The 17672-nt window shown below is 41.4% G+C and overlaps 1 protein-coding gene across 1 annotated transcript in view; it reads right to left on the bottom strand.

Moving 5' to 3' along the window:
• Positions 1 to 1482: 1482 nt before the first annotated feature.
• LOC127452181 (transmembrane protein 235) overlaps positions 1483 to 17672 on the bottom strand; it is a 29851-nt gene continuing 13661 nt past the window's right edge. Inside the window, exons 4-5 of the mRNA XM_051717487.1 lie at positions 1704 to 1777; positions 1483 to 1622 (exon numbers count right to left, since the gene is read on the bottom strand). Of these exons, the coding sequence (XP_051573447.1) occupies positions 1533 to 1622; positions 1704 to 1777 (164 nt within the window). The 3' untranslated portion in view covers positions 1483 to 1532. The remainder of the gene's footprint in view (positions 1623 to 1703; positions 1778 to 17672) is intronic.

The raw sequence follows: 17672 nt of genomic DNA on the forward strand, positions 1-17672 counted from the left end.
TCCAAAACGTGGATTTTCTTTTTTTGAAGCTTCTGTAGTGGATTTACTTTGATGTCCTGCTGCATCAACATAACTTCTACTGAGTCTCAGCTGGTGCACAGCCACCTTGACATTGTCCTGTAGGATGTTTTGATAAACTAATAAACTAGTAATTAATGTTTCCCTCAATGGTCACGAGCGTTCCAGGCTCCGAAGCAGCAAAGCAGCCCCAAATCATGATGCTCCCTCCACCGTTGGGATGATGTTTTCTATGTTGGTATGCGGTGCCCTTTTTATGCTATACGTAGTGCTGTGTGTTCTTCCCAAACAATTCAACCTTATATTCATCAGTCCACAAAACATTTTCCCAGTAGCATTGTGGAGTGTCAAGGTGGTCTTAGGCAAACTTCAGGTGCACAGCAATGTTTTTGTTGGAAAGCAGTGGCTTCCTTTGTGGTATCCTGCCATGGACACCATGCCTATATAATGCCTTCCGAAAAGTAGACTCATGAATAGAGATGCTAACCTTTGAGTCTTGGCTGGACGGCCACTTCTAGGGAGAGTACCCATAGTACTAAATCATCTCCATTTATAGACAATTTGTCTAACTGTAGACAGATGAATATCTAAGATCTTCGAGATAACTTTGTAGCCCTTTCCAGTTTTATGCAAAGCAACAATTCTTGATCGTAGGTCTTCTTAGATCACTTTTTTGCGAGGCATGGTCCACGTCAGCAGATGTTTCTTGTGAATAGCAAACTCAAAATTTTTGGATGCTTTTTATAATCAATCTAGCTCTAACCCACACCTCATTTCATTAACCGGATGCCAGGTTCGCCAACTCCTGACTCTAATTAGCTTTTGTTGATGTCATTAGCCTAGGGATTCACATACTTTTTCCAACCTACACTGTGAATGTTTGAATGATGTATTCAATATGTACAAGGACAATACAATAATTTGTATGTTATTAGTTAAAACAGATTGTGTGTGTTTTGTTTTTTTCATTATTGAAACTTAGATGAATATCAAACCAGATTTTAAGACAAATTTGTACATAAATGCAGGTAATTTCAAAGGGTACACATACTTTTTCTTGCCACTGTATATTAATGTTACATTACAAAGTGTAACTGGTATTTTCTTGAAATAGAAAGTCTTCTATATTGGCTTCACAATTACAAAAATAACTCAGAGGAAACAATGTTGAACATAAAGTGCACACATGGATATAGTTTTGTTGTTTGACTTGAAGTAACAAAAGAAACTATGCTGTGTGTTTAGAGGTTCTATATAAAAAGATGTTTGATTCATTATGTGATATACAGTCAGTGCAAAACATATAATCACAGTGATGAGCAGAAGACATCTGTAGGTGAAAACATGTTTCTAGAAGTTTTGATGAAAATGTGAATGCACTGAAATGCTCGAGTAATCTGCACTCCTCTTCAATAAATGATGCAGCTGTATTTCTCCATTATAATCTCATGTCATGATCAGGCTGTGGATAAAATGCACATGAATCATTGCAGTGTGAAAATGAATGCTGAACTCTAGCTCATGGAAAACACTGCAGCAGGCTCATGCTGGCACTGACGCTGGGTGAGATTGGCTGCTAGCATGAGCAGGATCCCCGTGAGCAGCTCCAGAGAGAAGGACAGACAGGCCATGAGCAAAGACCATCCGAAGGACATATGCACATGAGCCAGTGACTCCACACTCACCATGTGCTGCAGTTCTTCCAAAGCCTGCTGAGAGTAACTGATATAAATACTCACACCAGACACCGTCAACACACCTGTGGACAAAACACAAAACACTCCATTCACAACATATTTCAACTTACAACACACAACAAACACTGAGCAGGACATTCGCTGGCCACTAATCAACTGGCTTCTACACCTTATAAGAAATTACAAATATTGTTGATGGTCAATTAGCAGAGCTGATAGCAAATAATAAAATTACTCCGTTTAGAACTCAGCTAGAAAAAATAACAAAAAACAGAAGGGCAAAACAGAAGAACACTATTGTTTGTCATTGCAATTGTTTAATATGGCTGTCTGAGGTATACACTGATGAGCCAAAACATTATGACCACATGCCTAATATGCTGTTGGTCCTCTGCGTGCCGCCAAAACAGCGCTGACCCACCGAGGCATGGACTCTGTAAGACCCCTGAAGGTGTCCTGTGATATCTGGCACCTTGATATTAGCAGCAGATCCCTCAAGTCCTGTAAGTTGCAAGGTTCAGCAGCCGTGGATCGGACTTGTTGGTCCAGCACATCCCACAGATGCTCAATTGGATTGAGATCTGGGGAATTTGGAGGCCAGGACAACACCTTGAACTCTTCATCATGTTCCTCAAACCATTCCCGAAACAATGTGTGCAGTCTGGCAGGGGGTATTATCCTGCTGAAAGAGGCTACTACCATCAGGGAATACCCTTGCCATGAAGGGGTGTTCCTGGCCAGCAACTATGTTTAGGTAGGTGGCACGTGTCAAATTGACATGTTCACCCAGGGTTTCTCCAGCTGAACATTGCCCAGAGCATCAGACTCCCTCCACCGGCTTGTCGCTCACGTGTCTATTGTAGGCTTTTCCGTCGGTGGACAGTGGCCCCTTCTCAGACCGCTGTCAGTAGGTACTCACCACTGCTGACCGGGAGCACCCCACAAGCCTTGCCATTTCAGAGATGCTCTGACCCAGTCGTCTGACCATAACAATTTGGCCCTTGTCAAAGTCGCTCAGGTCTTTACTCCTGCCCATTTTTCCTGCATTCAACACGTTGAATATGAGAACTGATTGTTCGCTTACCATTTAATCTACCCATACCTTGACATGTTGCCTTGTTAGGAGATGATCAACGTTATTCACTTCACCTGTGAGTGGTCATAATATTTTGGCTCATCAGGATATACAGACACTATTCAGCAAGTTATTGCTGTCTGAATTTGAAATGTCAGTGTTTTCCTCTCACCACCCGGGAAAAAAATTCAGGCTGAATTATTTACTGTTGACAAACACCAGGGTCGTGTGGTTATTTATTTCCTGTCTTAATCAACATCTCAAGAAGGAAATAGACTGAAAAATTGTTTTGTAAATCTTGTGCTGCAATGCTAAAATTTGACTCTTTGGACAGAAATGAGAATCTGCAATGGAGAGCAGTTTGAAATTAAAAACATGTACAAAATTATGTCACTGCTCCACCAAAGAGACTGAGAGCTCAAAACAAGAATAAAAAGAAATTTAAGACTCCAAATGAGTAAACTGTTAAAATGAGCAATTATAGTAAATTGCAGCAAAAGGTAATAACTGGTCACAATTAGTAATAACAGGCAATAACTGTCATTATGGCAGCAACAGGCAGGCCACACATATATCATGTTGGTATGTGATCACGTGACTGACATCATGTAAAACAACAAAAATCACTCTTTCCCATGAAATTATTGCTATCCGAATGCAAAGTTTATTTATTTATTTTTTTATCACAGAGGAGCTTTGCAAATCTTTTTTTTTTTTAACTAAGAAACCACATAACCATCTGAATAATGCTCAAGACGAGTAAATAAGTTTCAAATTAGGGATAAAACATAGCAGTGCTGAACACAAGCACAGAATGTCACAGTAGCACAGGTTAGTGGAGAAGATGAGTATTAGGAAAGATCACAGATCATAATCATGATGCTGATGAGAGAAGACTAGTGCTTGAACATGCTTGAACCGACATGAATTCATTTATTATTAGAGTAATTAACTCACTGTCAGAGGAGCCCTGACCTTTCACTATCACTCTGCTGCTCCATAAAAAACATTCATCATATGAATATGAAAATTCAAAATATTCTGTGTACATAAATGCTTTCTGTACACAGAAAGCATTAAAAAATCTAGAAACAGTTCAACAGAATGAAGGTGTTTTAAATGTTTTTAAAAGTTCCTTTAAATTGACATGCCATCTTAAAAACACTGCATTCATGGCACAAGATGCTGAAAAAGCAGCGAGACGCATTGCAGTGGTTAAAGATGTCCATCTAGCTAGCACATGTTTACATAGAAAATTCCAAAACAGTCCAGACAGATGATGGCAAAAATGGCCATTTAAACTCTGGTGCATTTATGGGCTGCCACCCACAATTTTTTACACTCAAATTGAAAAGCTCACCATTCACACACACTGTGGACTAACTGCAAAAAATTGGTCTCATTTTTCAAGAACCACCCAAATAATAATAATTAAAAAAAGACTCCAGTTATTCATAAATAATATTGTATGTGTTTATAATCTTATGATAAACAGATTTTTTGTTTTGTTTTGTTTTTTGTTATGTATGTGTATGTAAACATGCAATTCTGGTTCTGTTCACTCTAGCTCACTTTGAAAAGTCTCATTTTATTCCACTAAGTGGCAAAAAGCACTAGGAAAAATATTTTTTTCTCTATCACATTCCATCACAATATACAGATCTGAAATGTAGGTGGCGCTCTAATGCATTTTAGCCCTCACAGATGTGTTCGTACATAGACATATAGTCTAATTTTCAGTTCAAGCACCACCCTTGTTGTTTTATTAAATATCTCGATGAAGTGGACTAGAAGCTCAATCTAGGTGTCATTAGAAAGCTGAGAACATTATAACATCAATAGTCGAAAACATATTTTCTGCTGATTTGTTTTGCATGCTTTTCCTTTTGGATGGCATATTCTGTTCTAGAGATCTAAGACATAACATTGGATTATTCAGCCAAGCAAGCTCAAAGACTAAACAATGGCAGACATAAAGTTTTTAGCTATTTGAGGCTTACAGCAGCAGTTATCAGAGCATAAATGAGACGTTTGTGTTTGATGACTTACAAAAATCATATTTCACTTTGTGATTCTTTTGAAAATCTTTCGAACTATGGTATTAGGGAAACAAAATAAACTTTAAAGTTACATTCCTGAGAGTGAGAGCTATCATTTGATATGTGACTCGTCCACTTATGTGCTATGTGAAGAACTTTATGTAAATATTTCTACCTTATTACCTCTAGAGGGTGCTAATTTTCAAAGCGAATATTTTGAGGCCTTATTTTGTTATTTTAAGTAACATGAATGCAGAAGTGATGGTTATCTCTGAAAAGGTTACATTCTAAGCTTTAAAATGATACCTCATATGCCTGATTTATGTATACAGAGACTGTAACATTTTAAGCGTAAACTTTTTTCGCGATATATGGACCCGCCGGCACATTAATTGAAACACCTTAATTGAAACAACTGAAAGATGCTGGGTTTTATTCAGTGCTTGTGAACTGAGACCCTTACAAAAAAATAAAAATAATAATATATATATATATATATATATATATATATATATATATATATATATATATATATATATATATTAACTGTAGTACAATAATAAATTGCACATAGTAGAACTGCAGCCCGAAAAACAACTTCTATGCATCCACACCCAACATGATCACATGGGAAGTCATCGTGTTAGTTCACTAAGTTTTACCACCCAAAGTTGGACCCAAAGCAGCACCAAGCAACATGTTAACACCCCAAAAATCGCCTGTGCTTTTGATCCCTTTTGATCTCTGTCTACTGAGATACTGGAATTTTGTTTTAACCGCTACTGCTTTACACCAAATATGTTTGATTATCTTCTGTTTTGTTATTTTTAGTCTGTGCTTGTCTCCGTCTCATACTACACACATCCCTATTATGGACATTCTTGGTTTTAATCCCAAAAATTGTTTGTTGCATGCTGGACTGTTACTGTGCAGCCGAGACTCAATCAGAAGCTCTCTGCTGGTGTTATGGATCAACTGGGGATCATGTTAACTGGGGATATGTGTGCACGTGAATAATTTTACTTGCCTTTCAGCAGATTAATTTAATGTGAATTATCAAGGAGCAAAGAAAATATTTTGCACATCATAAAAAATGTCGGTATCATTATTAAACCAATTTTTGTCATTGATGTCTGTTCTAATGAATTTGACACAGTTTAAGAGTGATTTTAACTGTTTCACAGGGTAACATGGTTGCCCATGTTAATGTGGGAAATTGGTTTGAAGGGGAACTGGTAATTACATTTGTCAGAGCAGTAAATCACATGTTGAATTCTTTTATTTGCAAGACTAAATCATCATAGGCTGATATGTGTCAACAATATTGTAACAGAGTTCGGATTTTCAGGGCAAATGGAGGAGTCAGGAGGCAGTGGAAACAGTCAACCTGAGTATTTTTATTACTCCTTTAGCGTCAGACACAACATAAACAAAAAACGCTCTTTGTGGCCAAATAAACACACAGGCAAGTCAAATGAGAGTTCACATCAATATTCTTGTTCACACATACAGCCAACTCTCTCTCTGCTTTCTCTTTCTGCCGACTGATGCGTCTGTTGGCCTTTTCAGGTCTCCCTCCACCGTCACTATAATGAGAAACAGGTGTTAATGATAATGATCGCCCAGGTGATGAGCCTTACTGCTCTCCCTGTCCTGCAGACAGATACACGACCACACCATCCCCACATACCCCCATCGCCCAACTCAGGCCGTGGCAAAAATCTGGCCTGCCAACTCCCCCCCCCCCCATTTCTGGAGAGAAAGTCAGCCACAGCCATCTGTGCCCCTGGTCTGTGGATCACCTCAAATTAAACGGCTGAAGTGCCAGGTACCAACGGATGAACCGTGCATTGGTATCTTTCATGCGGTGGAGCCATTGGAGTGGGGCATGATCTGAACAGAGTGTGAAGGCCCAGCCCAGCAGGTAGTAGCAGAGGGTGAGGACAGCCTATTTGATCCCAGACACTCCTTCCCGATGGTACTGTACTTTGTCTCCCTCAAGGAGAGCTTGCGACTTATCAACAGTACCGGCCATTCCTCCCCCCCAACTCCTGCAAGAACACCACCCCCAGCCCCCTGTCAGAAGCATCCGTCTGCAAAGTAAAGGGGAGAGAGAAATTAGGAGCATGTAAAAGCGGCCCCCCACAAAGCGCAGACTTGAATTTTAGGAAAGCCTGTTGGCACGACTCCATCCACTGGACCGGATTGGGGGCCCCCTTTCTAGTAAGATCAGTCAACGGGCTGGGTACGTCAGAGTAACTAGGCACAAACCTTTGTTAGTAGCCAGCCAGCCCCAGAAACTGTCTTACCTCCTTTTTGGTCTTGGGCCTCAGGCAGGCCGTGATCGCTGCGATTTTGTTAACCTGGGGTCGCACCTGCTCGTGACCCAAATGGAACCCCAGATACCAAACATCCACCCACCCAATTGCGCACTTCTTTGGGTTGGTCGTGAGTCCCACCCATTGCAGCGACCTCAGCACAGCTCTCAGATGTTGCATGTGTCGCCGCCAGTTATTACTATAAATAATAATATCATCTAAATATATGGCAGCATATGATGCATGTGGTCTGAGAATTTTGTCCATGAGATGCTAAGACATGGCAGGGGCCCCGATCAAACCGAACAGAAGAGTCACAAATTGGTGTAAGCCGAACGGTGTGGAAAAAGCATTTTTTTCTTGAGATGTTGCATAGGGGCACTGCTTCCGGATATCGCGTTGCATAGTCCACCATAACTAATACAAAGCAATGCCACATGTGGCCTGTTCTAATGGCACGACGAGGTCCATGCCAGTTCTTTCAAAGGGGACCTCGATTAGCGGTAGAGGGCGCAATGGCGCTTTTGGGGTGGCCGGTGGATTTACCAACTGACATTCACGGCATGCTGCACACCACTTGCGAATGTCCCCGTGAATGCCTGATCAAAAAAAGGGCCATTATTCGGTTAAGCATTTTCTTGTGACCTAAATGGACAGCCATTGGATTATGGTGAGCTGCCTGGAAGAGGGTTTCCCAACAGCTTTGGTATTAATAATTGGGATGTATTTTCTTTTGTTTGAGTGTCCTGCATCACTCGATACAACCGATCTTTAATAATTTAAAAATATGGGTATGTGAGTGCGACGTCACGCTGGAGCTGTTGACCATCGATGACTCTCACTTGGTCAAACGCGTGTTTGAGGGACTCATCACGTGACTGCTCTAGAGGGAAATCCCCCTCGGGGAACACCCTGAGTACAGCAATTCCCTCTCTTGCATCATCTTGACGAGGAGCAGACGTAGACAGCCCTGGCACCGCCTCCACAGCCATAGCATTGCACGTCACAGACCGAGACAACATTTTGCAGGACCCATCCACACATATTTCCCTTAATATATTCCTAAAATCAAGCCAATTAGTTCCCAAAATCAGTGGATGGGTGAGGCAGGAATTAACCATGGCCTCTGCTCTATGCTTCTTTCCCCTAAATACTATCTTAATGGTAACCACCAGATACCTGTGAATATCCCTGTGCACACACCACACACTCACCCATTTATTTGTACCCAATGCCCTGCCTTGCACCAAGCATTGGTGAATAGAGGTTTGGGTGCAACCCGAATCCACCAAAGCTTGATATGTATCCCCTTTTAAACTCATCCGATACATCCCTTCCTGATCGGGGCGGCCTGTGGAGCATCAGGGATCCGGATCAGTGTCCCCACCTCCATCACTGGACACCAATCCTGGCAGTGCCTGGCTTCCCCACCGCTCAAACAGACCAGCCCAGGCTTCCCTACCGTGCCCATGGGGGCGGTCTCGACAACCTGGGGGGAAGAGCAGAGGGAGACAGGGGAAGGATGAGACACAGACAAGGGGAGGGGTTGGGGCGGGGCTCCTTCCCACTTCTGGGGAGCCGGAACAGGAAGAAAACGGGAGGGGTGGGAGGGGGTTTTTGTGAGATAAGAGAGAAAGAGAGAGAAGAGAGAGAAGAGCCTCTGGTTCACTACCTCCTGGAAACGCCATCATGTAGTCTTCTGCCAGCTGGCCGATCTCTTCCAGTGATGCTGGGTGATGGCACTGGACCCACTTGGCCATACCCCGAGGGAGTTGAGAGATGAACTGCTCCAGTGTCACCAGGTCGATGACATCCACTCAGCCAGCAGCCACCTCTGACAGGCATCCCGGAGCTGTTGTGTGAAAGCAAATGTGTGGCAGTGCTTCCCAAACTTCAGGGTCCTGAAGTGCTGTTTTTTCTGCTCAGGACTACGGCAAACCCATTGCACGATCACCTTCTTCAGGTCTCTGTAGTTGAGGAGGACGGCGGCAGGAAGTTGCTGGGCCGCTAGCTGCTCTTCCCCAGAGAGCAAAGATAACAGGCGGCCGCCCATTGGTTGGATGGGCATCTCCACACCTCGGCTGTCTTTTCAAATAAGTCAAGGTAGGCCTTGAGATCATCGCTCGGCCCCATCTTGATGAGGGTAATAGGGGTAGTGGGCTCCGGGGTCGCAGCTGCAGCCCCCAAACAACATTTGATAATGAACCCTCCGAAGAGGGTGGACATTGTTTGATGGTTATCTTTGATAAAAGAAGAACAACGTAGCGAAAGCCATATGATAATGGCGACGTTGCATGCAATACCCTTCGTTGAAAGATATCCCATGAGGCTCGAGCCCTCAAATGAGGGCGGCCATTGTTTGATGGTCATCTTTGCCAAAAGGTGAACAACATGCATAAAGCCATACGATAATGGCAACGTTGTCATGCAATACCCTTTGTTGAAAGATATTCGATAATACGTTAGCGTGCTGGGCATAATATGCTAGCAATGACGATGGGGTGAATTTCAAAGATGCGGATGAAGGGGTGCTGGCACGAATGAAAAATTAGTCTGGCCATTTACTGTTCCTATACAGTAGCATCAAGACCTTCAGAGGGCATGCCTCCGTGAAAAAGGAGGTTTTGGGCTTTTGTTATGGAAAAGGGAAAATCAGTTCCAGTGATTAGCAATGGGGACCAAATTTGAGGTCCGATTGGCAGCGGTCGTCAATAGATATGTTGTCAGAGTGTTATCGACAAAATGGCTAGCATGAAGAGGCGAGAGATGGAGCGGCCTTGATGAATGATGCACATGGCGAAATGAGGTGACCCAAAGGGACAGGAGATTGAAAATAGAAACTGAAACTGCACGGGAGGGAGGAAATGTGAACTAATGATCTGTATCCCAGTTTGTGAGAAAATGTGTTTAAACATCCAGGTGGAGCTGAGAACGGCACAGGAATAGAGGAGCTGAGAATAGGAGTGGGTGCGTATGGGTGGTAGCTTAAAATATTGGAATGATCTGGCATGAGCCTTCTGACAGATATTTAAATGTGACTTCTACTACAGTCATTTTTGAGCCAGACAGTGAAGTACAATTTACTATATGATGCCGAAATTAACAGCGGGGTGAATGGGTATGACTTTTGGAGAGGAGGGCGCTGTGCCTAGCCTTGAATGGGGTTGAAGTATGTAGATGTGAAAGATGTGATGATTAAAGCTTAAGCTCCTGATAAAGCACATAAATCCAGCAGCACGACGCATGGTCCATGACATGTAAAGCTTCAGTCGACTGAATATTCAGTACCTGCTTCGCAAGAACGCTAATCTGGCACAGTTTTATCCAAGAACGAATTTTACTTACCTGCTGCTAAATGTAAGCTGCCCTGATTGCAAATATATATACAGTAAACAGAGCGAAAAGCAAAAACACTGGTAACTTTATAATGTGTTTAGGCAAACATGGTTGTAGAAATAACGTAGAAAGCATTAAGATGGAGCTTATGACTTGCCAGCAGGAACAGAAAATTAACAGTAGCGAAGAAGAAAATGAGCTTTTGAAATTTTGAATGCTGTGAAAACTAATCAGGCACAGGTTTTATCCAATGAATAAACAAAACCTTACTTACCTGCTACTAAATGTAACAGCCCCAACCACGAGTGCATTAAAAGTGAATGGAGCAAGAACTGAAATGCATTGATGCTTCAATTAAAATGTAATGTAGTTAGGCTGACATAGTTGTTAAACACATGATGAGCTTTGAAATTTGGAACATTGATAAAGCCCCAATGCTTGAATGTCCCCATTGATTGAAACATGGTCCAAACAGTGATAAAAGAATAAATGATTTATGGAGAGACATATAATACAAATTTCTGCACTGTAATGATGCCTGAATGAGTAATAAAATGCAATATACTGTGAAATAGGAATCACGCCCCTGTATGACTTGATCAAATAAGGCAGCAAAATGCATTACACTGAAATTATCTGATGAAATAAGGAATGTAATGGTGGAGCCTACCGCTAGGTGTCAGAGGCGCACAACAACAGTGGTGCTTCCTTATCTGAATGGAGTGATGAGACCCCGTACAATAAGCATTGTGCATCATGACATGCATGAATAATAGATCTTGATTCCCTGACAGGGGTACAGTTGGGCATGCAACACGTTGAATGAATATGCATTGTGAACCTTAACTGAGTTACCCTCATGACGATCACGCTGTGATTGCATGATCAACAACCATTAACTATGAGAGCCGAAGGCTGTATTGAAATGAAATATTGGCTCTTGATTTTGATATTGATGCAGATGAGAGTTATGATGAACAGACAACATAGGCAACAGAAAGCCTAGACCCAAAAACCATCCTCTGAATACATTTGATGGATATGATTGAGACCTTAGCTTATTTCTGATGGGAATCAGCTGCTGCCATGAGGCGATGATTTTGATGGACTTGGCGAGGAGCACCCTCCTTCCACACCGGGTCGTGCATTCCGATTGTGGTAGATGTGGTGGCTAGACTGAGGGAGGTCTCCTGCATGACTGAGATATGGATGAAGAACCAGGTTTGCTGATCGTTTATGCCACATAGGTTTTATATGGGGCAGAAAGTTGAGATGAAGCGGCGGCATTGTTGGGGAGGGAAGGCAGGCTTTCCAAGATGTTATGTGAACTGGTTCACCTGTGGCCTAGAGAGATCGTAGTTGATGGAGATGCCGTTAACATGTCTATTATCATTCCATGAGGGCCACGATCCCACTGACAATCCAGAAATTGCAGGCACGTGTTGCGGTGAGGAGCTGCTGATCCTAGATAAAAGTTAAGGAGCAGTAACTAATACATGTCCAGAGCTGGATGTTAGCTCGTCGGGGAGCGAATCTGACTCGGCGTCAGACATAGTGAGCTATGGAATGATGTTACCATGTTGGCACACTGAAACAGCAATGTGCTAGATTGTGAGTAGGCTTATAATGCGATGGCTGACACATGACTGGCTAGGAGTAACCTAGCTAATGGTGCGATGATGTACAGCTGTGAGTCTTCCCACTACAACTATGCTGCACTTACATTTCAATTAGTTTTATTTCTTTATAATTAATAATGGCATGATTGGGGCCTGGGTAGCTCAGTGGTAATGACGCTGGCTACCACCCCTGGAGTTCGCTAGTTCGAATCCCAGGGCATGCTGAGTGACTCCAGCCGGGTCTCCTAAGCAACCAAATTGGCCCGGTTGCTAGGGAGGGTAGAGTCACACGGGGTAACCTCCTCGTGATTGCTATAATGTGGTTCGCTCTCGGTAGGGCACATGGTGAGTTGTGTGTGGATGCTGCAGTGGATGGCTTTAAGCCTCCACATGTGCTATATCGCCGCGGTAACGCGCTCAACAAGCCACATGGCAGCTGAGATTCATCCTCCGTCACCCGGATTGAGGCAAGTTACTACGCTACCATGAGGACTTGGAGCACATTGGGAATTGGGCATTCCAAATTGGGATAAAAAGTAGGGAAAAAAATAAATAAATAAAATAAAATAATAATAATAATTGATTAACTAAAATAGTTTGAGTAACTTTCTCCGACCATTAAATATAACAAAGTGAATGAATAATTATAGATGGAACACTGGTTCAATGGTAAGTCATCCTGGCAGTAAATATAGCAACCTGGGTTCAAATCCTGATCAATCAGGACAAATTTGTAATTTTGCTGCAGATTATGATGTATTTTAAAAGGTCTATTGAAAACAATTCTGTACCTCATGTTAATGGTCATCACATGACTGATTCGGCAATCTCAGCAAGGAGACCCTCACCCACAAGGGCAGAAGTGATAGTCATTATAATCATCAGTTGCTAAAAACTAATTACAAAGACACAGAGCTAACGTAGACTCACTCAAGAAACCCCCTTAATTGCAATGGACACATAATTCCAACACTACGACTCCTTTGTTCTGTTTCATAACCAATGTCTATGTTTAAAATTAAACTAAGAGGAATCATGAGACATTCTCTCTGATCGTTATTCTGCAAACAGCAGCTAAAAAGGATCTATGAACTTTGACACAATTGCTGGACACACTCAAATCTGACTTTACAATTCACAGTGCACACAACCAAGTTTTATATGCTAACATGCATCACATGATGCCTAACTGTGGTTATAATAATAGAATGCATTATTCTGATTTTGTGCAAACATGATGCACACTTATACAATGCATAATCATGTATATTCAAATTTTAATGTGTAGTGAAGTAACCTCAAAGAGAAAGTATGTCATGTTTCATATGTAAATGCTTGTCTGTTTACGTAGCGAATGTTGATGTTAACAAATGTCATGTCTCTTGCCCCGATTTCATTATATAAAAGTAAGGATAAAAGTATGCTCTTTTTCTGAGCGGGAAAACTGAGGAAATTTAGAACAAAGGGTCAGATTAATTATCTTGAGGGAAGGACACTTTGAACACAGGTCCTTTGAAAAGCCACCTCTGATTGGCTTAGAGCCAAACATAAATGGCTAAAAGACCAGCCTGGACAACTCCTCTTTCACACTTCTCTGCTCTACGGCTTACACGCATTTTGTCCTGGGAAGTCCAGAGTCTCCCTTGCGGGAGACTTCGCTTCCGGGGCTCTACCTGGTCATTCGATCACCCATCCATTGAGCCAAACAAAGGCCTCCTGGAACTGAACCAAGCCAAAGGACTTAACAAAAAACTACACATGCCAAACAATGCACGCAACACTAGTACAGACCTCCAGACTTTTTCTGAAATCTGGTGCTTTCTTTAATATAATTTGAGTAACACGATCTCAAATTACATTTACAGGCTAGCACAGTGTGTAGAGTCAGCATTAAACAGCAAACAATTTTACTTCAATAACGTTACATATTTCTTAGTGAAACTGGACATTCAATGAGAAAAACATGTGGGGAAAGACTTGATTTCTTTTATTATTTTAAGAATGGACCAGCACATTTGTTTGGACTGGAGGAGTCAAAAACAATATAAAGGGCTTGGTGAAGTCAGCTGTAAAAAAAGTTATTCAAATTTTTTTTTTTACTGTTCACAATAAACCCAGGAAGGTGTATTGAAGGTCATTAGGATAAATTTAGATTTCATGTTAACTTTTAACACTCTCAAAATACGATGGGCTCTATTTTCTATTTTCTATTACAACCGTGTGCAATGTCTTGTCCAATTTTTGTGAGAGCGCTAAATCTAAGTACAATATTCTTGTCAGAGCAAAGTGCAAAAGGGCATGGGTGGTAGCATTTGTGTTACTGTGGGTGTAGGCAGGCAAACTGTGGGTATATTGTATGTAAATGAAGTGGCGCAAAGCGCAATTTGCTATTTTCCTGATAAATATGTCATTGCTCTAAGATGTTTCAATACCACCTCTTAACTCAGCGCAAAGTCCAAATTTGCAGTTTGGAGATTTCACCAGCAGGTGGTAATAAAGTTCATGTCCAAATTCTGAAAGTACAGAGCATCAAATAATGTCCTTGAAGATCGCTATTGAAACCGTTTGTTGAAACAAAAAATTAAGGGATTTGTGTTACATTTTCTAGAGGTCATGGTTTATTTTTTCAGTTATTATTATTATTTTTATTGTTAAGTTTATGTCACTGAAAAAGGGGCAGGTGGAAGAAGGAGAGAGTAAAATGTTTGGATTTGTTTTTTGTTTTTTTTTACCACTTTTATGTGTCAGTAGATGAAAATTATTAATAATACTTACATTCTCTGTAATTTAACGGAGCCTGTATCCATATCCTGAACCACATTTTCGATGTGTATAAAAGGAACATGTCCCATTTAACAAGGATGCACAAAATAATGTAAATCCATATTTTATTCTTCTAATTCATTGCATACAGTCCATTTACACAACCAACTTCTTATGAATGTACTGTTTTTGTTAATATCGCTGGTGCTTGTCAGGGAATTGTATGTAAATTAAGTGGCGCAAAGCGGAGACGGTGCTGGAGAAGAACCTCCATTGACCCGATTAGCGCCTTGCACGTTCGATTTCGCCAAACCCATTTGCAGCTACACTTGCACAAAAATACCAAAACTTCATAGCCATGCCCATTGACTTTGTTCTTATGACTTAAGCCATTGTGCTGCGCTTAACGCTTGCACGCTTAAAATAGAGCCCCATAGTTAAGAGTATCAGAGGCCCAAAATAATACTAAACACAAAAGTGCACACATTCCTGTCCAGCTCTCAAAAGTCTAGACCCGCTTGAGTGGTGTGCAGTCATGAGCCGCTCGTGCTTTCCAAAACAGAGAAACACTCACAGTGTTACTAAATTACCAGCTGTCGCAGGGGAAAATTAAACAGAGAGACTAAACTACACAGCTGCATGAAGAATCCTTCAATTGATCTTAAATGCAGTTAATCACTTTCATTTCTTATGATGCACTTCTGCTTTAAATTCATTTATTGACAGTTCTTAAGCAAATGCATGAATCAGAAGCATTCGAGAGAGCTTTGAGGGTGAGATTTATTAGATTTATTAGAGTTGCTGACTGCGTTACTGCTACTGTTGCAGCTCAATTCATCAGTGTCAGGAAAGCAGAAGTGCAGCTGTGATTGTGGAATTGTGTTGAAATTAAGTTGGAGGAAAGCAAATGTTGGTGAGGTGAGAGCAACCCGATCTTATGAGAAGTCATAATAATAGTATGAGATGGTAAAATCTTATGAAATTGTATGAGCTATTCCGATCTCGTATGAATTATTACGAATTGTCATGACTGTGTTATTCAGATGCTTCTGCTGTGAGACCAACATAAGAATCTTCCTTTCCTGTCATGAGCTCATATTCCAGAGAAATGCTCATGTCTGAAGAGCGTTATGTTTACAGATGAAATCACTCATGTTATCTCTTGTTTCACCTTCATCCATCAATCAGTCCTTATTAAAGATTCCAAAGACTTGTTTGAGCAAGAACAGTAATGATGCACCCCAGCAGTATTAACAACCTATTAGATAAGCCTTCTAACTAGTACAATATGAAAAGAATAGAAATCTCATTTCTCATCAAAGTTCACATTTATGGAGACACCTTATACATCATGTAAAAGCTTTTGTAAAACTGTTCTGTGGCAGGATAGCAATATCATCATCCAACAGGCTGGAAAACAGACCACAAATAAAAAATTGTGATGGTCTCAGTGACCTCAATGTTCCAACCTCTTCAAACCCCAGCGATTTCTCTGGCCCATCCCTCTCTGAATTCAGCTGCACTTCAGTTGTTCTGTTGTAAACATAACACAAGCACCTGATGATACAGTGCAGCAAAACACAAACTACAAACTCTAGCATGATGTGCCATAATAACAATTATCAAATCTGATAAATAATACTAATATTATCCTGCAGAATATCCTGCAATTATATTACTACTTATTTTTGAAATGTGCTACAATAACTCATCAGACACAAAAATAAAAAATTAAATAAAAAAATCCAGAAAATAAATACTTTTTTTTTTTCCTTCACCTTGCGGTTCGGGGGTTCCATACATTCAGAGACAATACAAAAAACAGGCTTAATTCGGCTGATACGTATCCTTTATATTTAATTGCATTAAAAAGAAATTATCTACTATATAACATTATCTACTGTACCTTACTCCTACTGTTTCACACACTTCTGCTCTAGCTACAGTATAGGTAAGCAACAAGGTACGAGAGGCCATGCTATATTGTGAATATAGTCTCGGCTGAAAGCCGTTGTGAGGCATGATGTGAAGTAACCCCTTCAGCCATGACTATATTTGCAATATGGCACAATCTCGAGAGCCATATTGCTTTTATAAAACGGTTACCACATAATACAAATATTCAGGATACAAATGTTCATTCAAATATTATTTTTTTTAAAGTAAAATCATTAAATGCCTGTAGAAGGTTCGTTGTCTGGGTAATGAAGGAGTCAGGAGGCAGCGAACTGTCAACATGAGTATGTTTATTACTCTTCAACGTCGTTTATAAAACATAAACAAAAAGGCACTCAGTGGCCAAGTAGTACACAAATGAGTAAAGGCTTCTATCGAGCACACACAGGGTACACTCTCTCTCTGGTCTCTCTCTGTCACTCTGATGCCTTGTGCCTTTTTATGTCTCCCTCCGTCATCACTACAACAAGAAACAGGTGATGAGCCTTACCGCTCTCCCTCTCCCACAGGCAGACACGACCACGCCCCCATCACCACATATCCCCACCGCCCGACTCAGGCCAGGGCAACATCCGGCCTGCCAACTCCCCCCCCAACCCCCTACCCCCCGTTTTTGGAGAGAAAGTCAGCCACAGCCATCTGCGCTCCTGGTCTGTGGATCACCTCAAATTTTAACGGATGAAATGCCAAGTACCAGCGGGTGATCTGCACATTGGTGTCCTTCATGCGGTGGAGCCATGGAGTGGGGTGTGATCTGAACAGAGGGTGAAGGCCCGTCCCAGCAGGTAATAGTGGAGAGTGATGTGGGATGGCCCACTGAATCACCAGACACTCCTTCTCCATGGTGCTGT

This window comes from Myxocyprinus asiaticus, chromosome 14 (genome assembly GCF_019703515.2).
Source record: "Myxocyprinus asiaticus isolate MX2 ecotype Aquarium Trade chromosome 14, UBuf_Myxa_2, whole genome shotgun sequence".
Taxonomy (NCBI): domain Eukaryota; kingdom Metazoa; phylum Chordata; class Actinopteri; order Cypriniformes; family Catostomidae; genus Myxocyprinus; species Myxocyprinus asiaticus.